Source organism: Panthera uncia, chromosome D2 (assembly GCF_023721935.1).
Source record: "Panthera uncia isolate 11264 chromosome D2, Puncia_PCG_1.0, whole genome shotgun sequence".
NCBI lineage: Eukaryota > Metazoa > Chordata > Mammalia > Carnivora > Felidae > Panthera > Panthera uncia.
Window position 1 is genome coordinate 56,555,470 of NC_064818.1, and position 22,062 is coordinate 56,577,531.

General features: G+C 42.0%; 1 protein-coding gene across 1 annotated transcript in view; it reads left to right on the top strand.

Annotated features, from left to right (window-relative positions):
- Nucleotides 1-20,336, top strand: part of ABCC2 (ATP binding cassette subfamily C member 2) — a 68,406-nt gene extending 48,070 nt beyond the window's left edge. The window contains exons 20-32 of the mRNA XM_049645567.1: nt 1,212-1,332; nt 1,622-1,757; nt 2,470-2,689; nt 2,842-2,996; nt 6,556-6,711; nt 8,173-8,372; nt 10,221-10,347; nt 11,128-11,229; nt 11,644-11,787; nt 12,587-12,745; nt 13,709-13,875; nt 15,696-15,890; nt 16,531-20,336. Of these exons, the coding sequence (XP_049501524.1) occupies nt 1,212-1,332; nt 1,622-1,757; nt 2,470-2,689; nt 2,842-2,996; nt 6,556-6,711; nt 8,173-8,372; nt 10,221-10,347; nt 11,128-11,229; nt 11,644-11,787; nt 12,587-12,745; nt 13,709-13,875; nt 15,696-15,890; nt 16,531-16,660 (2,012 nt within the window). The 3' untranslated portion in view covers nt 16,661-20,336. The remainder of the gene's footprint in view (nt 1-1,211; nt 1,333-1,621; nt 1,758-2,469; nt 2,690-2,841; nt 2,997-6,555; nt 6,712-8,172; nt 8,373-10,220; nt 10,348-11,127; nt 11,230-11,643; nt 11,788-12,586; nt 12,746-13,708; nt 13,876-15,695; nt 15,891-16,530) is intronic.
- The last annotated feature ends 1,726 nt before the right edge of the window (nt 20,337-22,062 follow it).

The window sequence follows — 22,062 nt, forward strand, 5'->3', positions numbered from 1 at the left end:
GCCTTTTTCATTTGCCCTTAAATTTTCTTGACTCTACTTTGTGGAGGCAAATGTGAAGCTTGCCCTCCTGTCTTTTTGGTATCCTCTCAAACCCTTTCCTTGCTTTATACTCAATGGCTCAGTGATTGTCTTTGCTGCATGTTGGGCAGACAGACTTGAGTTCAGTTACAGGATGAGGCTTTGGGAGAATTTTGAACACTTTCTGTTCCCTCCAGCAGCCAGGAGGCTGCTGCTATTTGTGGTTACCATGTTTGTGAGGCTATTAGTATTCTAGGCTACAGCAGATCTGAGGAGAGAGGATTGGGGGTAAATTAAACTATCACAAAGCTTATTGTTCTTACTGGGATTTAGCCATTTTTCTTAATAAATGTTCCTTGGATTGTTGCAAGCCTTTGGTTAATTGCAGAGTTAGGAAAAAAGTTTAACAATATTTTGCCAGTATTCTCACTGCTTTATGGAGTTATCAATTTCCAGAGGTCTTTACCATTGCCACTGATGTCCAGGCTGTTTTACATTTTATTTATTTTATTTTCAATTTTAAAAATGTATTCTTTATTTGCAGCATATGTTTTTAAAGTGTTTTAAATTCACAAAAGTTTGTAAAGTTATTTGAATTTCAAGAAGAGCATTTTTTTTTTTTAACGTTTATTTATTTTTGAGACAGAGAGAGACAGAGCATGAACAGGGGAGGGTCAGAGAGAGGGAGACACAGAATCTGAAACAGGCTCCAGGCTCTGAGCTGTCAGCACAGAGCCCAATGCGGGACTCAAACTCACGGACCGCGAGATCATGACCTGAGCTGAAGTCGGCCGCTTAACCGACTGAGCCACCCAGGTGCCCCAAGAAGAGCATTTTTAATTTATACTCCCCTTTCTAGTAAATTCTGGGAATTAGGACTCCTCTGCTTATCTACTATAACCTTAAAAGTTCTTTCTTTGCTGCAAAAGAACTGAGAAGCTTCTGGGAATATTTTTCTCCTTTTTACCATTTTCTCTTCCACTAGAACATTAACTCATCTCTCCTTTATCCTTGTATTTCTCAGCTATTAGAGATACTAATAAGTAATAGTTCTGAAGCAAAATATTCCAGCCTGTGTATACATTTGTGGTCTCTTGCTAAAGGGCCAGCTAGATCAGAAAGAACTCTTCCTTGTTCATAGAATTCAGACAGCTCTATGTCGCCACCTCCCTAACCTTTGATGTGTCTCCTAGTCAATGAGGACAGTGAAGAAGATGACTGTGGGCTGATGCCCAGTGTGGAGGAAATCCCTGAGGAGGTGGCCTCCTTGACCATGAGAAGAGAGAACAGCCTTCATCGAACACTTAGTCACAGGTTGGTCATCTATTCAGCTGGCAGCCCTTGTCATCACTTCCATATTTCCATCTGATCATTCTCTTTTTCTCTGTGGGCTTGTCCTGAGGGAGTGGACACTGGGACACTCCCAGCTCTTCCTTTGTTTCTTTGTATGGAGAGCAGGGGCGGGGTGGGGTGTTTCCCTATGGCCATGTGTTCTGAAATGCACTTTGATGTTAGCAGAGCGACTGTGACATCTGTTTGCAACAAGACCCTCCGGATGCATCTGTGCGTCCTCAAGAATGCTTTCCTCCTCTCTCTTTCTCAGTTCTAGGTCCAGTAGCAGGCACCAGAAATCCCTAAAAAACTCTTTGAAAACTCGGAATGTGAATACCCTGAAGGAGGAGGAAGAACTAGTCAAAGGACAAAAACTAATTAAGAAGGAATTCATACAAACTGGAAAGGTGAAGGCCACAATAAAAAGTACAATTTGAGGTGATCTAAGGCTTGGGATCTGAACATTTTAAAGTTTGGTGACTTGAATACATATCTACAGGCGGGATATGTCTTATGTGCTTTGCAAATCTTCAGCTTCATCATTGAAATGTTAGTAGAGGCTTTGGGCTTTCTATCAAATCCTATTTCCAAGAATGACAGGTTTCCTGTGAACATCCTCATACCACATTGCATAAGTAATTCCATTCTGATATGTGGAGGGAACAACAAAACTGCTTTGAGATGCAGTTCTTGGAGCCAGAAAACACTAAGTCGATCTGAGAGCACACAATTCAAATTAATAAAACTTAAAAACAAGGTCTTAAGTTTAAGGTCTTAATTTAAATCCAAATTACTAAAAACAAGCTCCAAGGTCTGCAGTATACCCTCCATCCCACTCTGTTGTGTCTGTGTTGTTGTTCTCCCACTCTATTTTGATATCTTTCTCTCTTAATTGTATCTAGAAGATCATTAATAATGTGATATTATTTACCCCACATTGTATTTCAGCATCCATTAGTATCCTGGCCTAATACAGAAATTGTGACCACAGATTACCAAATTTTGCTACCTGCTATCCACTTTTCCAGGGGACTCCACTCCCCCTTGTGATTGGTATTCTAGGTAACTACTCACCAAAAGCCGTTAGGATTTCTAATACTGAGGGTGGGTGCTTTTCAGGTGAAGCTGTCCATCTACCTGAAATACCTGCGAGCCATGGGATTGTGTTTGATATTCTTCATCATCATTGCCTATGTGATCAATGCTGTGGCTTATATTGGATCCAACCTCTGGCTCAGTGCTTGGACCAATGACTCTAAAACCTATAATGGCACTAACTATCCAGCCTCACAGAGGGACCTGAGAGTTGGCGTCTATGGAGCTCTGGGATTGGTACAAGGTACGTCTGATGGCTATACCAGCCATCTCTTACAGAATCTGCCTGGTCTGTGTACTTTGTCTAGACTCAGGGAAGAAATTGCCATCGTGTCCTTGGCACAGGTCTTCAGGGATCCCTGTGCATAGTACTGACTAAACTGGTTCCATTTTTAGGTGTGTTTGTGCTCCTAGGAAATCTTTGCAGTGCCTGTGCTTCCACTCACGCGTCAAACATCCTTCACAAGCAACTGCTAACCAATATCCTTCGAGCACCCATGAGTTTTTTTGACACAACACCCACAGGCCGGATTGTGAACAGGTTCGCTGGTGTAAGTATCTAAAGGGCTGTACGATGTTGTGTTTTAGGATCTTTCCACTGTGAACAGGGAAAGAATTCTCCTATCCCCCTAGGCAACAGTATACAGTTATAGTTCTTTTGTCCACTTAGCATGCAAATGTTTATTGAGCACCTTGTGTGAGGTCCCAAGGATCCTGGGGATATAGAGATGAAAAGCTCTGGCCCTTTAAGAGCTCACCATCTAGTGAGGGAGACAGTCAAGGAAATAAAGGAGTATGACAGGACACAATAAAACCAATAACAACATGTGTATATAGTGCTGTTCTGGGAGTACAAAACAGTGACAGAGCAAAGAGGTACTAGCTCATCCTGGTGACAAAGCGGGAAATGTCAGAAAATGTGAGACTTAAGTCATAAAAGGAACTTAGCCAGGGAGATATGGTGGGGGGAGGGGGGTTGGCAGTAGAAGAAAAATGAGAGGGATTATCCTGCAGAGGGAAAAACACATGTAAAACACAATCACTGGCTATGATGGTCCATAAAAGAGAAAACAGAATAACCCTTTGCTTGGTCTCTGCTCCATTCCTATTCTATCTTTGATACTTTAAGATAAGTAAACGAAGTCTGGATTATGGAAAAGAGCCACCTATAATTTTAATAAAGTTCTAAAACATTATTTCCATGTACTGCAGATCCGGGAACGCTTAGCATTCATTTATTCAATGGTATTTATCGAGCAGCTGGTATGAGCCAAGGACTGTATGAGGCGCTGGAATGCTTAATAAATGATAAGATCATAGATGGCTGTCTTCCAAGAGCCAAACCCAACCCATGATTCTTCATGCATTTGAGATGGAGATTTTAGGAACAGAGGCAGAAATCAAGTAATTCTAATAGTCGACTGTCATCAGCACGCTTTTAGTCTTCTTGTTTGTAGAAAAGGGAGCACATTTTTCACACTGTCTGAGTAGCTTTAGACCCTTATCTTTTTGGCCTCAGAACAGACACAAAGGCCAGCCCACAGCTAAGTTCTGGGACATCATAGCTGCTTTAAAACTGGACAAGTTGACTGGTCTCCATTTATCACTTTCCTCTGGGACAAATATGGTGAGCATGATGTCATTGGAGACAACTTCAGTGGGTTTTCTGCTCTTTAATAAAACCTAAAAAAACATACTATTTTATGTTAGGTTGTTAGGTTAGTTATGTTAGTTATGTTAGTTTTTTAGTTATTTTATTCATTTTATTTTATTTTTAATGTTTATTTTTGAGAGAGAGAGACAGAGTGCGACCAGAGGAGGTGCAGAGAGGGAGGGAGACACAGAATCCAAAGAAGGCTCCAGGCTCTGACCTGATGTGGGGTTGAACCCATGAGCCGTGAGATCATGACCCGAGCTGAAGTTGGACGCTTAACTGACTGAGCCACCCAGGTGCCCCTATTTTATTTTATTTCATTTTAAAACAGGCTCCATGCCAAATGTGGGGCTTGAACTCACAACCCTGAGATCAAGAGTCCCATGCTCTACTGACTGAACCAGCCAGATGCCCCAAAGAGCATGCAATTTTATTTTATTTTAAAAAAATTTTAACACTTATTTTTGAGAGACAGAGACAGAGCATGAGCAGGGGAGGGGCAGAGAGACAGGGAGACACAGAATCTGAAGCAGGCTCCAGGCTCCAAGCTGTCAGCACAGAGCACGATGCAGGGCTCAAACTTGTGAACTGCGAGATCATGACCTGAGCTGAAGTCAGATGCTTAACCAACTGAGCCATCTAGACACCCTGGGCATGCAATTTTAAATGGGGAGATTTCTCACAGGAATTTTGCAAAGATTGCATACTCTTTTCTGATGTTGTAATATATATTTATTACATGGAATATATGGGTGTGTGTGTGTGTATATATATATATATATATATATGGAATATATAAAACATGGAATGCTTGGGGGCGCCTGGGTGGCTCAGTCGGTTAAGCGGCCGACTTCAGCTCAGGTCACGATCTCGCGGTCCGTGAGTTCGAGCCCCGCGTCGGGCTCTGGGCTGATGGCTCAGAGCCTGGAGCCAGCTTCCAATTCTGTGTCTCCCTCTCTCTCTGCCCCTCCCCCGTTCATGCTCTGTCTCTCTCTGTCTCAAAAATAAATAAACGTTAAAAAAAAAAATTAAAAAAAAAAAACAAAAAACATGGAATGCTTGTTATGTGCCAGGTTAATTATATTTATATATACTATATATATGTATAAGTATATATATATATATAAATGTATAATTATATATGTATTATATATAACCGTATATAAATATAAATATAAATAAATATAAAATTATATGTATATAATTAATCTTCTGAAAAAGAATGCAGAGACCTTACTGTGAGTTAGTTAGGCAACTGTCATATTTTGCTAACTGCTTTTGCATGAAAAAGGAAACTGTCATTGACTATATGGTGAGTTTTGTGGGGAAAGGGAGCTCATACCTATAAAGGAGAGTTTGATTTAGAGTCCTCTGGAATAGATGGCTGAGCCCTTAAGAGGTGAAGGGAGAGGATGGAAGAAAGAAAGTGGGAGAATCTATGCCAGTAAAGGACAAAAAGTAATCTGTATAGAACTGATAGCTGGTAAGGATTTCTTTTTTTCTGCCAATCCTGGACATATAGTTATTTGCATTCTGATAGGACTCTGAGAAGGTAAATTAGACTCAGTCATTCAGGACTCTTGGGAAACTGTTATCCCTTACCCAGTTTGGGACACTCCAGAGATAATTTGAACTCACCTTGATACTCACATATTACTAATGCTAAAATCCATATAATCTAAGAAATGTAAGTAAGGGAAGCCCAAAGTATAAGTCAGACTTCCTGTGTATACTGAACCATTATCCATCCGTCCATCCATCCATCCACCCATCCATCTATCCATTTGTTCATTTATTCAACATGACATGAAGGCAATATGGCAGTAAGACCGATTTGTCACCTCTGGGTTACTTGGTTAGAACACTGGCCAGGCGAGTGTCACATTTGACCTCCACCTCCCTCTCCTCATGAAGCTCTCTGCTCAGCAGAGAAAACAGCTTGCCAGATAGATGATGATTCTTCAGTCAAGGGTCGGTGACAAGGCTTGTTGACTGGAGGCTTCAAACAGAAGGAATGCTTGTTATGTGCCAGGTTCTATTCTAGGTACTGAATGGAATTAGGACCTGTGTAAAGTTAAATTAAATTGAATTGGCTCAGTTAGAGGAGGATTTACCTGTAAGTCTCTATTAGCTTACAATGATTATGAATGGTTTAATAAATTTGACAAGTGAGAATTTCACTGAGAAGAGTGAAAACCTTTACCAAGTCTGTTGAAAAAAGTGAAGGGTGACTGCCATATCTGTTTGGAAGGATTTAGAAAGATGAAGAAATTACAGAAGTGATATTGGTTATTGGGATGAGCAGAAAAGTGTATTGCAAATGAATACCATGAAATGATTAAATGAAGGACTCACTGGGAACCCAGAATCCAACAATTCCCCTGCTGGAGTCAGGAAGATGGAAGATGTCCTAGTAACCTATTTGCATAGCATTCATCTAATTTATGTGTTCCTAGGATATCTCCACGGTGGATGACACCCTCCCCTTGTCCCTGCGAAGCTGGATACTGTGCTTCCTGGCAATCATCAGCACCCTTGTCATGATCTGCATAGCCACTCCCATCTTTATCACCATCATCATTCCCCTTGGCATCATTTATACATTTGTGCAGGTAGGTTCAAAAAGACCTGGGTGTCCTTTCCTCTCTACTTACAAAAGCCCAGGCTCCCTCCTGAGAATCTTCTCTTTTGTTTATTGCTAGTCATTCAGTCCTCTCTAGCATCTTTGTCACTTAGTCCTATATTGACATACTGAGGAGTCCAGAGGCCACTGTCTGGAGACGGAGTGTCAGCACCAACTGGTGTGTGGTTCACAGCAGATCTCACTTTAGCTGCTGCCCTCCCCCAACCCTCAACTAAAGATTTACATGGGGCAGATTTATGTTTGGACCTAAGACTACTTTGAGGTTGGCTCTGGACAGTCTGTAAGTTCTGTAAGATCCCCCGTAATGGATAGGTGATGGGTTGCTTCTAGAAGAGTTGTGCTATGGCTGCTTCCTTGATTGGCTTAGGCTTATCTGCTGGGAGATGTCTCTTGGCAGAAGCTAGATCTCTATTCACTTCAGGGCAATTCTAGTTTCACATGGGTGTCTATGGATGACTTAGACTCAATGCCAATATATTCTTGAGGGAACAGATAGCTTGAAAGCCAAGTGAAGCAAGTGAAGGGGACTCCACGCCCATATTAAAAACTGATGAGGCAAGGCAAGCTGTGGAGAGAATTCCATGGATGAACTGTTTACGTTGGGAAAACTTAATTCTGAAAAACTTGCAGTTAAGTGCAGCCTTGTGGCTCGTGGTAAGGTGACAACCCCTGGTATTTGTGTTAAGTTCCTCAGGTACATTGCTATCTCAGTAACAACCTCTCAGCCATTAATGATAAGCCAACAGTAAGAAGAAGGATATTTGAGGAAACTTCTAGGTAAAACGTTTTGGGTCCAGACTCTGAAATGACCAGCTCTTTCCTGGTCTCAACAAATCCTCACAGACTCCAGTAGCACCGCAGAACTGCATTCCACTAAATCTCATCCTTCAGCCTTGTGTCTCAAGGTCTGTCTGCACATATAGTTCTAGTTCTTAGACCCTCAACGTTCCACATATTTCCAGAACTACCTTCATACACCATTGAAGCACAGTTTGGTCACTTGCCTGACTATTCAATTTTTATCTAATCCTCAGGCTACATTTCTCTGGCCATTTTCTGCCCATCTCCACTTTCCACACCCCTTGGGTCCCAGCTGTAATTTACAAAATCCCTTTGGAGACAGTTTTTCCAGCTACTACAAAAACTGTTGCTTGGACAATATATGCGGATTCTTTGGGAGAATATGGTTCAGGCTGACTAAATTCCTCAAGTGGTATAGTCTCCTCACTTTCATCCTCCTCTGTTCCCCACCAATGTCTTCCCAGGCCTCTCTCCTCATTCTCCTAGCCAGAGGTGAGCCTAGAGTCTTCTGTCCTGTTCAGATATGGGCTGTGGCCATCAAGGTGAAGAATGCTGGGTCATGGCCACAGAGGAAGAGATACTGCATATGCAATGTGATTGTGACTGACTGTTTACTTTTGGGGTCCAGATGTTGTATGTGGCTACTTCCCGCCAGCTGAAACGTCTGGACTCTGTCACCAGGTCCCCAATCTACTCTCACTTCAGTGAGACTGTGTCAGGTTTGTCTGTCATCCGTGCCTTTGAGCATCAGCAGCGATTTCTAAAACATAATGAGGTGGGGATTGACACCAACCAGAAATGTGTCTTCTCTTGGATTGTCTCCAACAGGTGAGGCTACCCCTGGGTATTTACCCAAATATATGCTTTAGGGTTATGTATGTTTGACCTTAGCTATGGGAGGGCAGGTGTAGCCAGCGATGTGAATTTCACTGTGCCCAAACATACTTGTTGTGTAAGTAGAAGAAAGTATGAAGTTTGGAGTCAGAGACTGGATGCTTGTGCCTACTCTATTTACCAAGTTGGGTAAAATGCCTTGACCTAAGGAAAATCTCATTTTTGGTTTGTTTTACAGCAGCTAGAACACAACCTATATCATAGGGCTATGGTGGAAGTCCAATGACATCGAAAAGCATTTGGTATCCCAGCTACTTAAGCAGTGCTGGGTGAACTGGGAATGTGTAGTTGGCTTCCCTGAGAGCGGATGTGAGATTCTCCACGGGCAGTGTGCTCTTGTAGGGTGGCAAAAGAAGCCAAGATTGGAGGGAGGAGACTATGGAATGTTTAGGTAAAACCAGTGATGACAGACCTGGAAAGCTCCTATCCAAGGAGGTGAATCCTGAGTAGGGTGAGCGTCCTTCATTTCTGCAGCATCACTAGACCCTGGCAAGAAGGGATATGTCCTTGGATGTCTTTTTCAGGAAGTGACCATTCCTGAGTGGCTTCCACATTATCTTGAAGTGTTAAGGGCAGGCTAATGATGTTCCGTATTACCTGGAACATGGAGCGGTCAGGACTCTGATTGTAAAGAGACTTTATTTCTTAGATACTTTCCAAGAAGAACATTGGCATGTGAGTCAATCCTATTTAGATGCCGTTATAAAATATGTATCATTTATTTGTACATGTGCTAGAATTATTGGTGCAAACTTAAATTCATTTTCTTTGGGAAAGTCAAATTTTATGAATGATGTCTACACATTATTCAGTTCTCCATAAAGTTCCAACATCTCACCCTGTGATCCACTTGCACCTCCACCACCAGCTTCTTTCCCTTTTTAAAATCATGAAATCAGGGTACGTTGAACCTTCGTGTGCTGCTGACTTTCTTCACTTACAGATGGATTCTCTATGGCATTGCCTAATCCCTTTTCTCTATTGCCCTGCCTAATCAAAAGAGATCACTTAGAACATTTATTAAAAATATAAATTTCTGGGGTGCCTGGGTGGCTCAGTCAGTTGAGCGTCTGACTCTTGATTTTGGTTCAGGTCATGATTTCATGGATCATGTGTCAGGGTCTGCTTTAACAGAGCAGAGCCTGCTTGGGATTCTGTCCCTCTCTCTGTCCCTCCCCAACTCACACACACACACACACACACACTCTGTCTCTCTCAAAATAAACATTAAAAAAGAAAAAAGATTTTTTCTTTCTTTCTCTAAAGAAACAAACAAAAAGAAAAAAATACAGATTCCTGGAGTGCCTGGTGGGTTTAGTCAGTAGAGCATGACTCTTGATCTTGGTGTCATGAGTTTGAGCCCCACATTGGGGGTAGAGTTTACTTAAAAATATGGATTCCTGAAGTCCACCCTAGGCTCTCTGAACCAGAATCTCCTGGGGGTTAAAGTCCAGGATTTTTTTTTTTTTGGCATGAATTTTGTGTACTTTTAACTATTACCTCAGATGGTTCTTATGATTTGTCAAGTATGGGAGACACCAAATCATAGAATTCCCTTAGGTTAGCAAGCTCCTCTAGTACCTTTAAGATGCAATTTATTTTCTAAAATCTAATTTAAAAGATTTTAGGAACACATGGTATAGTCAAATTGAGGCATCTCATGAGAACACAGCCCTACCAACTCAATCCCTCTGAGAGTGTTCCATGAACACGTAGGTTCCTGGTTAGGGTAAGGAGGTGAAGATCAGTGACACCTTTCTCTCTGGTTCTGTTGCCCTACAGGTGGCTTGCAGTCCGTCTGGAGCTGATTGGGAACCTGATTGTCTTCTTTGCATCTATGATGATGGTTATTTATAGAGATACACTAAGTGGAGACACTGTGGGCTTTGTTCTGTCCAATGCACTTAATGTGAGTCTTAAGGTTGGGAGTTTGGTTAAATTAATGCACTTATTCTTAAATCGAGTCTAGAGTCTACCATGGAGTTTGTGCTCTTGATTCCTTTCTAGATCTAGAAGGGAGTAGGGAAGACTAAGGTTCAAACCCTGGCTCTATCTCTTACTAATTGTGTAGTCTATGGACATGCTCCTTACCCTTTCTAAGCAGGTACCAGTGTCATCTGGAAAAACGGACAAAAACTTTGTTGCCTTTGGCAGTTAAGAAAGCAGTTTGATATGAAGCAACCTAATAGTCCCCATCTCTTTGCCTCTTTGCTTGATTCTAGTCAAAAGAGAATAAACGAGTTTCTTTTCCATAATTTAGTAGTAACCAGAAAGTCTTTTGACTGTCTTCTTCTATGTTTGTTTTTCTTAAATCACAGAATAGTTAATTCTAATCAAGAAAATTCTAATCAAGAGTCCAATAAAACGATATGCATCCCCAGCATGACTAGGGGATACATGTTAGACATTATTTCCTAGTGCCCAAGACTATGTCTGTCACAGTAATAAATATTCACTAAATGACGTTCATTTGATGAGTCACTTGGCCATCTTTTGTAACTAATATGCAGGAGGTTTACATAGCTACCAGCTGGTTCTGTATGGTGCTGTGTTCATTAGGAGTTAATATAGGCCCAACGTGATCATGGCGGAGCACCCAAAAGGACTCTGTTGTTCACCAGAGTTACTGGACTGACCTTATGGTTTGACAAATTGAGTTGGTTTCTGAGCCTGAGATGATTTTCTGTAGATCACACAAACCCTGACCTGGTTAGTGAGGATGACGTCAGAAGTAGAGACCAACATTGTGGCTGTTGAACGAATAAATGAGTACATCAAAGTGGAAAACGAGGTAAGGAGAAATTAGAAGAACCCATGGACAAGCCAAAAAAAAAAAAAGTTTCCTTCAAAAGAGTATCTTTACCCTGTCTAGAGATTTCATATGGAATCATAAAGTTTCTCCTACAAATCACGGTGCTCTAACTCAACCCAATTTCTTAAAACTTAGATAGGAAATGGTTTGGGGGGAAGTCAGGTCTTGGAATGCACTAAGTTAAAAGGTGTCTTCATTCCGTAGCTCCACAGAGAAACCTTGAGGGATGGGGGTTCTTTAATTGGAAACTTCTGGGAGTTGCAGTCTCATCATTGCAGATGCCCACAGGTGGCTGGGATACTGCTATCCTTCTGCTCTGTGATAGGAGTCCTATGGGTACCATTCAGTGAATTGCCACCATGTAAAGCACTTCCCTTCCTGTCTCTTTGCCAGGCACCCTGGGTGACTGATAAGAGACCTCCCCCAGGTTGGCCCAGCAAAGGGGAGATCCAGTTCAACAACTACCAACTACGGTACCGGCCTGAGCTGGATCTCATACTGAAAGGGATCACCTGTGACATTAAGAGTATGGAGAAGGTAGGTGGAGCTTGAAGAAAGGCCTGAGTGTGAGTCCTTGTGATCAGAACACAGTTGGAGGGGGAGAGCAGCCAGACTCTGCTTTCATCATTGGGGTGGAGGGATAGGGTCAGGACACTTCTGCCCAAGGGAGGTATAAGGACACACCCTCTCCTCCTCCAGAGGGCAAGATGTCAACAAGGGATCAAACAGACTTACTGGGGCTGTAAGAGTTTTCTGCTGAGCCCTTCCCTGCCTCCCTCCAGCATCATCTTCTGTTGCTGATGTAGCTCCTTTCCTGTAAGGGCATGATAGAAAGCACCCAGCCTGGGGAAGGAACTGGTGAGAACAGCAATGTGGAGGTGGTCTCTGCAGACATAATGACTTAGTTCTCTGGTCTGCAAAGTCCTGCACCTTCTCTATGAGGACTTGGGGTCTGATGTAAAAATGTAAAAGAAAAAAAAAAAGTCTAGGTAAGGATGCTGAGGTTCTCAACTGATGCTAGGCCTGACCCTTCCCTTTTCCTCACTTCTAAACATTTTTTTAAACCCTATAATGTCTTATCATAATTACAACAACAGCTGTTGATGTGTACATTTCCAATGGTCATTACAGTTCTGAGCAACCAACAGTTGAGAAGGTAGAATGAGAAGGCATCTTTTTCCTGACATCTGGGCCCTTTTTCCCCCACCAAAAATCAATATCAGTTGAACACCTTAGAGATGAAGTAGCCAGTCAGTGCCCAGAATGTCCCAGGCTAAACATTTTTCCCCCAAAGAAGTACACGGCAAACTAATGTACAAAGGAACTGTATTTATAGGTTGGTGTGGTCGGCAGGACAGGAGCTGGGAAGTCATCCTTGACAAATGCCCTCTTCAGAATCCTAGAGGCTGCAGGTGGCCAGATCATCATTGATGGGGTAGATATTGCTTCCATTGGGCTCCATGACCTCCGAGAGAAACTGACCATCATCCCCCAGGTGAGGTCTAGAACTTTGCACGTGCAGCAGGGGACAGATTTTTCTGCAGGAAACATATGCATCTTCTTGATGTATATTCAGTTAGCAGTCTCATTTCTGCATTCTACCCAGGATACCCTACGACACATGGTTTCCAGAACTGACAAAAATAACTTTTGCATTTTGTGGCAATATACTTATGTCACTGCCAAAATCTAATCACTAGGTGGCAGCAACACAACAGCAGTCAAATAGAGCAGATGATTATTTAGCATTTCTGTAGCCCATCCTAGGTTCGCAAGACCTTTGCGATCAACATTAGCAGTTTTGCCGCTGAAGCTTGAAACCATTAAGCTTTATACTCCCCATTTGATATGGTTAAAAGATAGGGGAGGGAATTTGCTGCAGGTTTTTGCCAGCAAGTGGAACACTTAGTGCATCAGCAAAAAAAGGCTTCTCTTTGGCTTCCTCTCTGGACCCTGCCAAATAAGGCCTCTCTTGGAGGTTTAGGCGGGGTTTGGGGGGGGGGGGGGGGGGGGGGGGGGGGGTATATGGGGTGGTTATATATGGGTCCTTATTAGAACCATTCTTCCTCTGCTCTTCTAGCTAAGTCTCTGGGGGGTGGTTTTGGTTTGTCTGGTGTTAGCTCAGTTTGAATCTTTTCTGCAGCTTAATAAATTCTTCTGTACTGTCCCTTCCCCTGACCACCCGACCCTTCCACCTCCTTACCATGAGTTTTCATGGAAATCCATAAATGAATCTTAAAATGAAAAAACCAAGAACTCCTTTTAATCCTCTGGCAGCCCCTTTAGTCTTCAGTGAGGAAACTTTGCAAAAGCTTGACCACTAACCAGCTTTGCACCTCAGGCCAGTCCTCGCTACTTTCTCCTGGCCACAAAAACCAAAACAAAACAAAACAAAAAAACCCTGCTAGACCCTTTTTTGTCATTACCCTCAATAGCCCCCTCATCCCTTGACTTGCAGGATCCCATCCTGTTCTCTGGAAGCCTGAGGATGAATCTAGATCCTTTTAACAACCACTCAGATGAGGAGATTTGGAAGGCCCTGGAGCTGGCTCACCTCAAATCCTTTGTGGCTGGCCTGCAACTTGGATTGTCCCACAAAGTGACAGAGGCTGGTGACAACCTTAGGTAATGTTTCATAACCCACAGGCACTGGGAGGAAGTGAAGGGGATCCACTCGTTTGTTCCTTGGGCTAGGTAGTCCGTGGTATCATAGGATTGCTCCAGTCCCAGTGGTAGGTAGGGCGTGGAACGTTAGCAGATGAAGCTCAGAACTGAAGGGAGGCCCAGCAGCTCTGGTTTCTCTTGGAAACTTGCTACAAATGCACACTCTGACTCAACCCTACTTACTAATCAGAATCTACATTTTAGCAAGATTCCAAGGGATTTGTGTGTACATTACAGCTTAAGAAGCACTGCCTAAGAGTATTGATTCCTAACTACGCTACACACTAGAATCACCTGGAAACATTTTTTTGAAATTCCAATGCCCAGGCTGCACCCCAGACCAGTTGAGTCAGGGCCTAGGTGACTTTGGTGTGTAGCCCCAGAGAATACTTGTAAGCTTTGGTATAGAATGGCACCAAGTTTGTTAACCATCAGCAACAGATCTAGGAACTAGCAGGACTTAAGTAGATTTTTAGGCCTATGGAAAAGATTATTCAGTCCACAAATATGCATTGATCGTGTACAAAGTAATGTCATATACTGGATACGCAGACATGTGGGCCGTGTGGGTCCCTCTGGCAAGATGTGACACGGGCCTTGACACGTCTGGTTTGTGAGAACAAAAATCCTCCCATCCTTCTCTATCCTTGCTGGGAGACACCTATCCGGCATTATCAGGGCCTTGATTTCAGACCAGGGTTGAGGGTTGAAACTTAACATTTCTCTGGTGCGTGATGGGAGATCGATCATTTGGAAGGAGAGATAGCAGCTGAACACCAGACTGGGGCCTCGGTAACAGCCTATTACTGTGAAGCCCGACTGAGCCAGGCAGGAGTTTGGTACAACTGAAGTACAGTTTTACAGTGTCTCTGTTCCTACATTACAGAGAAAAACTGGAAGTTCATCTTGGGTGACTTCTCATCTCCTGCAGAAATTTTCTCACAGAGAATTACAGAACTCTAGTCTAGCCGCCCTCTGTTTAATACGTTCCCTAATGGCCACAGCAGGAAAGAGCAATTAGCGAATTCCTGAATATTTCCTCCACATCATTTCCCAAAGCTTCTTTATGTAAGTAAGAGGTCCAGCCTTCATTACTGGCTTTTAGCAAATTAAAGCGATTTGCATTTTACTAGCATATTCGAATTCCACATACATTGCATCTCACACCAAGACATCACATTCATTAGAGAGCTATGTCTCTAATCAAGGCAGAAGGCCTTGAACAAATAATTAGCCTTGAGACTAGAATTACACATTAAAATAATGAATGGGTTTGCTAAGGCCACTAAGAAATGCCATTGGGGCATTCTGATGCAGTGTCACCCGATATTCACAGTGCCAGGTCAAATATTGCTGCACTGAACTTGGTGGCATCCCGAGTTATTTTGGAATTACTGTTGAGGTGCTGGGCTATTACTGTAGTGATGCAAAGAACTATTCCTGGGCTAGGGTTTTCCAGACTCATCAAACATGGAGATTGCCTGGGGTGCTTATTAAAAATACATGTTTCTAGGCTCCTCCCCATTCTGCTTGGGAAGAGTGGGACCCAGAAATATGAATTTTAAAATTAAGTACCTGTGGTAGGTCTTCTAATGGAGAAAGTTAGGAAAACATGGTGTTCACCTCTTCTGTTAGGTGTTCATCCTGGAGGAATCTAGGAGTAGGGGTTCTGAAAGCCTGATCCGGAACATGAAAAGTGCACGTGTATGTGCACGCACGCCCATCCCACGTTTTGCCTTGGTCCTGAGGAGCTAATGCTTGGTTTGTTCCATTGGCTACAGCATAGGGCAGAGGCAGCTGCTGTGCCTGGCCAGGGCTCTGCTTCGGAAATCCAAGATTCTGATCATGGATGAGGCCACTGCTGCGGTGGATATAGAGACCGATCACCTTATCCAGACGACCATCCAAAAGGAGTTCTCCCACTGCACGACTATCACCATTGCTCATAGGCTCCACACCATCATGGACAGTGACAAGTGAGTATGAGTGACAGAGCTGGACAGACACAACTGAGCCTTGAAAAAACTAAGCACATTAGCCGTAAGATATCTTCCAGCCAAAGATTCCGAGTTCAAGTAATGGGTCCAAAATTCTACATCACACTAATAAAAGCCAACAGGGTGTTAAGGGAACAGTCCTGAGGGTATAATAGGCAATAGTAAATTAACTGAGTGTGGGAGGTGGAGGCCCAAGCCACGAGAGGCAGATATTAACCATTTTCTCAATTCAACTGGGTCTCAGCAGCTGCCTCCATACAATAACTAGAAGTTTTCTGCTTCTTCCAACTCTGACATCTTACATTTAAAATGGGGGTAATGTCCATAATCTTGGGACCTGTTTGGAGAATAGTCTCCCTCCAACAATGTATATCTTAAAAAAACAAACAAAAACAAAAAAACAAAAACTTATGTAAATGGACTTATACTGTATATATTCTTCCACTTGATTCTTCGGCATTATCTCTGGAATCCACCCAGACTAACACAGCTATAGTTCACTCATTCTCACTGCTTTATCACCTTTTATGAATGAATATACCACAACTTAGTACTAGTTGTTCTTATAAATGCCAAGATTTGAGATGCTGCTAAGACCTTTCTTTCTCCTTTGTTTCAGGATAATGGTCCTAGACAACGGGAAGATTGTAGAGTATGGCACCCCTAACGAACTGCTGAAAAATTCTGGCCCCTTTTGTTTGATGGCCAAAGAAGCTGGCATTGAAAATGTGAATAGCACATCACTCTGACAGTAGGTGCCATGGGCTGCAGAAGGAAGGATTATTCCTTATTTTTTATGAAAGCTATCACACAGAAGTATGTGAAATGTACCTTTTAAAGAAGGGTATTACCAGCTCCAGCAGAACCCCTGTTTTGTGAACCCACTTTGATTATACCTCCTTCCTACTTCCTTTCCCAGAGATAACTACTATCCTGAATTTTGTGATAATTATATCCTCCTGCCTTTCATTTTAGTTTTACTACTTGGTATGTATCCTTAAACAAGGTGTACTTTTTAATTTATGTAAATGGCCTCACTCATACTTGACGTATTCTTCTATTGCTTTCGTTCAGTTTTATTTTTGAGATTCATGCATGTTGATGCACATAGTGAGGCTGGTTCTTTCTCACCGTTCTGTAGTGTGGCAGTGTATAAATGACACAGTGTATCCATTTTTAAAAATGTTTTTATTTAAAAAAATTATTTTAATGTTTCATTAATTTTGAGAGAGAAACAGTACGAGCAGGGGAGGGGCAGAGAGAGAGAGACATACAGAGCCCGATGTGGGCCTTGAGCCCACAAACAGATCATGACCTGAGCCAAAGTTGGACGCCTAACTGACTGAGCCACCCACGTGCCCCAACAGTGTATCCATTTTAATGTTGGTCAGTAGGGTTTTTTCTATGGTTCCCTCCGCCTCCCGTTATGAACAATACTGCTGGGAACATTCTGGTATATTACTCCTGAGATACGTGTGTAAGAGTTTCTTTAGGATATAATGTAGGTATGGGGAGTATGCACATGTTTACATGCATACACTAGGTGATGCCAATTGAAAACCCTTTTTGTCAAACTGATGAGTATGAATTATTAATCTCTCTCTGGTTACTAGTAAGGTTTCAGTATGAGGTTTCTGCTGGCTCTTATTCATGATGCTTCATTTCCTTGTATGCCTTGTGAATTTTGACTGTAAGCTGGTCATTTTATCTGTGGATATTCTTGGAGGACTGAGTGGAATCTGAGCTCTCCTAAACAAAACTGGGAAAGCTTCTGCCTGTCACTTGGGGGCATTACCCAGAACCAGTTTGAATTCAATTCTCCACTAGGGGCTTCAAACCATACAGTTGGTGTGACTTCAGACTGCAATTCTGCACAAGGACCAACGTGTGGTTTACCAATTCTGCAGGGAGAGTCCTCCCCTTGACCTAGTGTCAGGCTAGAGACCGACACGTTGCCTTGTTGACTCCTTCTGCATGATGGGGTTTATTCCTCATTTACTTGTACACTGTTGGGTCCAGGTTTATCAGAGGGCCTCCTGTCCTGGGCTTTGGCATCTTGTATTACCAACAAAGGTCAAAGTCCTCTGGTTTCAGAAGTCACCCCAAGCTCTGACCCTTCCTTATCTTCCGGATTTTTTTGTGTCACATTATCTTGGGGTCAGTACGTTCTTGACTTCCATTTAGTGATGAAATTATATAAAATATCTTCATTTGTTCATTTTAGCTGTTGAGTGAGATGCTCAGAGACTGGAAGTGCCTGCAGTAAGAGAATAGTAGCTACAAGTTGGGATGCGGAAGGGATTTTTCCTATTTGCTCTGTTCCCATCAGCAGCACCCCTAGCAATGGCGTCTGCAGCGGCAGGCCATACGGGTGGCAGCACCGACTGCACTTTGTCTAGTACTCCCAGAACCGGTGTCCTCATGCTCCTGGGAGACACGAGCAGCTCACCCTCCCAGAAGTCTGGGTTTCAGCTCTGTGGGGCACCTCCTCTGTTTTGTTCGAAATCTGTCCCGGCGATGGGGATGGCAATTGTGGCAGGCACAGCTATTCTCCAGAGGTAGCAGTGGAGGGGTCCCAGCACCAGGGTCCAGTGAGGTTGAGCATCATTCCTGGCTTCAAAGACTCCAATCTGGCTTTCTTCGTCTCTCGGAGAGTCAGTGAGCTACCTACTGACATGTGAAAACTCCCTTTCTGCTTAGGTTTACCAGAGTTAGGGGCTGTGGTTTGCAACTAAAAATACTCTCCAGCTAATTTATGGTCACTGTGTTTATCACTTTGTCAGATAATTTTCTGTTTGGGTCTCCATAGTTGTGAGCCTCTTGAAAACAGTAACTATTTTTTTGTGTATCTCCAGGAGCTAGAATAGAGCAAGTGAACACACATTTTTTTCCAATGTTCGAAATTATATAAACACAATGGGAAAGATGTGTGCTAACAATGCAGGAGCAGGGAAAGAAAAGTAACTCCACATGATACATTGGCACAAACAGACTAAGTGTACCAATCAAACCTCAATTTTTTGCAGGCTAGTTTTGTACAAATGCCTTTTGAAATACTCCCTGAAGAAATTTGTTCCATTTAGGTCATAGGACAAGAACACATTCAATCACAAATGCACACTGATCATGACTTTGCTAACTTTTAAGTAAACACTGTTGTATAAACATTGACAGTAAGCAGAGAACTTATTTAGCTATAAGTGTGGAGTCTTCCACGTAGACTCTAAACTGTTTTTTAAAAGGCTTTATGTTGGGGCACCTGGGTGGCTCAGTCAGTTGGGCATTCAACTTCAGCTCTGGTCATAATCTTACAGTTTGTGAGTTCAAGCCCTGCATCAGGCTCTGTGCTGACAGCTCAGAGCCTGGAGCCTGCTTCAGATTGTCTCTCCCTCTCTCTCAAAAACAAACAAAAAATATGAAGAAAAAAAAAAAAGGAAGCATTTATCAAGCAAATGGATATGAAAAGAAAGCTGAATTAGCAATACTTACATCGGACAAAATAGATTTTTAAGATAACCATAAAGGGAACAATCTAAGAGGATATAAAAATTATAAATATTTATGCATCCAATATGGACATGGGAGCAAATACATAAAGCAGTAAATAATAAAGTAATTGATAGTAGTACAATAATAGGGGACTTCAACATCCCACTTAAATCAATGGACAGATCACTCCAACAAAAAATCAACAAGGAAACTGGACCAGATGGATTTAACAAGATATATTCAGAGCATTCCATCTTAAAACAGAACACACATTCTTCTCAAAGTGCACATGGAACATTCTCCAGAATAGGTCACATATTAGGCCACAAAACAAGTCTCAACAAATTCAGAAAGTTCAAAGTCATACCAGGCATCTTTTCTGACCACAACACTATGAAACTGGAAATCAACCACAAGAAAAAATCTGGAAGAAGCACAAATACATGGAAGTTAAATAACATGATACTAAACAATGAATGGGTCAAGCAAGAAATCCAAGAGGAAATTAAAAAAATACATGGAGACAAATGAAAATAAAACCATGGTCCGAGATCTTTGGGATGCAGCAAAAACTGTTCGAAAAAGGAGGTTTCTAGCAATACAAGCCTACTTTAAGAAAAATCTCAAACAACCTAGCCTAACACCTGAAGGAACTAGAAAAAGAACAAACAAAACTCCAAGAGAAGAAAGGAAGGAATAATGATCAGAGCAGAAAAAAATGATATAGAACCAAACAACAAACCATACAATAGAACAGATCAATGAAATCAGGAGCTGGTTCTTTGAAAAGATCAATAAGATTTTGATTTAAAAAAAAAGGACTCAAACAAAATCAGACATGAAAGAGGAGAAATAACTGATACCACAGAAATACAAAGGATTCCAAGAGAACATTATGAAAAATTGTATGCCAGCAAACTGAACAGCCTAGAAGAACTGGATAAATTCCTAGGAACATATGACCTCCCAAAATTGAATAAGAGAAAATATGAACAAACTGATTACTCATTCAGTTTCATTGCTGGTAATCAAAAAACTCCCAACAAACAAAAGTGCAGGACCAGATGGCTTCACGAGTGAATTCTACCAAACATTTAAAGAACGGTTAATATCTATTCTTCTCAAACTATTCCAAAAAACAGTAGAGTAAGGAAAGCTTCTAAATTCATTCTATGAGGACAGCATTACCTTGATACCAAAATCACATAAAGACATTATAATAAAAAATACGGGGGACGCCTGGGTGGCTCAGTCGGTTGAGCGTCCGACTTCGGCTCAGGTCATGATCTCACAGCCTGTGAGTTCGAGCCCCGCGTCAGGCTCTGTGCTGACAGCTCAGAGCCTGGAGCCTGCTTCTGTGTCTCCCTCTCTCTCTGCCCCTAACCCACTTGCATTCTGTCTCTGTCAAAAAAAATAAATAAACATTAAAAAAAAATTTAAAGGGGCGCCTGAGTGGCGCAGTCGGTTAAGCATCCGACTTCAGCCAGGTCACGATCTCGCGGTCCGTGAGTTCGAGCCCCGCGTCAGGCTCTGGGCTGATGGCTCGGAGCCTGGAGCCTGTTTCCGATTCTGTGTCTCCCTCTCTCTCTGCCCCTCCCCCGTTCATGCTCTGTCTCTCTCTGTCCCAAAAATAAATAAAAAATGTTAAAAATAAATAAATAAATAAATAAAAAATTAAAAAAAAATTAAAAAAAAAAATACAGGCCAAAACCTCTAATGAATGTAGATGCAAAAATTCTCAACAGAATATTAGCAAACTAAATCCAGCAATACATTCAAAAAATCATTCACTACAATCATATGAGATTTATTCCTGAGACGCAAGAGGGATTCAATATTCGCAAATCAATCAATGCAATCCATCACATCAACAAAAGGATAAAAACCATAGGATCATTTCAATAGATGGAGAAAAAACATTTGAAAGGTAAAACATCCATTCATGATAAAAAAAAAAAAAACCTTCAACGAAGTAAGGTTAGAGGGAACATACCTCAACATAAAGGTCATATATGGAAATCCCACAGCAGGGTGGTTTGTTCAGTCGAGTGGCCAATTCCCGATTTTGGCTCAGGTCATGATCTTATGGTTGTGAGATCAAGTCCCTCGTTGGTCTCCGCACTGGGCATGGAACCTGCTTAAGATTCTCTCCCCCTGTCCCTCTGCCCCTCCCCTGCTCATGCTCTCTCTTTGAATGAATGAATGAATGAATGAATGAAAAACCTACAGCGAACATCATACTCAATGGGGGGAAACTGAGGGCTTTTCCCTTAAGGTCAGGAAGAAGATAAGGATGTCCACTCTTACCACTTTTATTCAACATAGTACTGGAAATCCTAGCCCCAACAATCAGACAAGAAAAAGGAATAAAAGGTATCCAAATTGGTAAGGAAGAAGGAATACTTTCACTACTTGTAGATGACATGATACTATATATAGAAAATCCTATAAAGACTTCACAAAAACACTACTAGAACTGATAAATGAATTCAGGAAGGTTAAAGGATACAAAAATCAATATACAGAAATCTATTGCATTTCTTTTTAATTTTGTTTATTTTTGAGAGAGAGAGACAGAGTATGAGTAGGGAAGGGACAGAGAGAGAAGGAGACACAGAATCCGAAGCAGACTCCAGGCTCTGAGCTGTCAGCACAAAGCCGG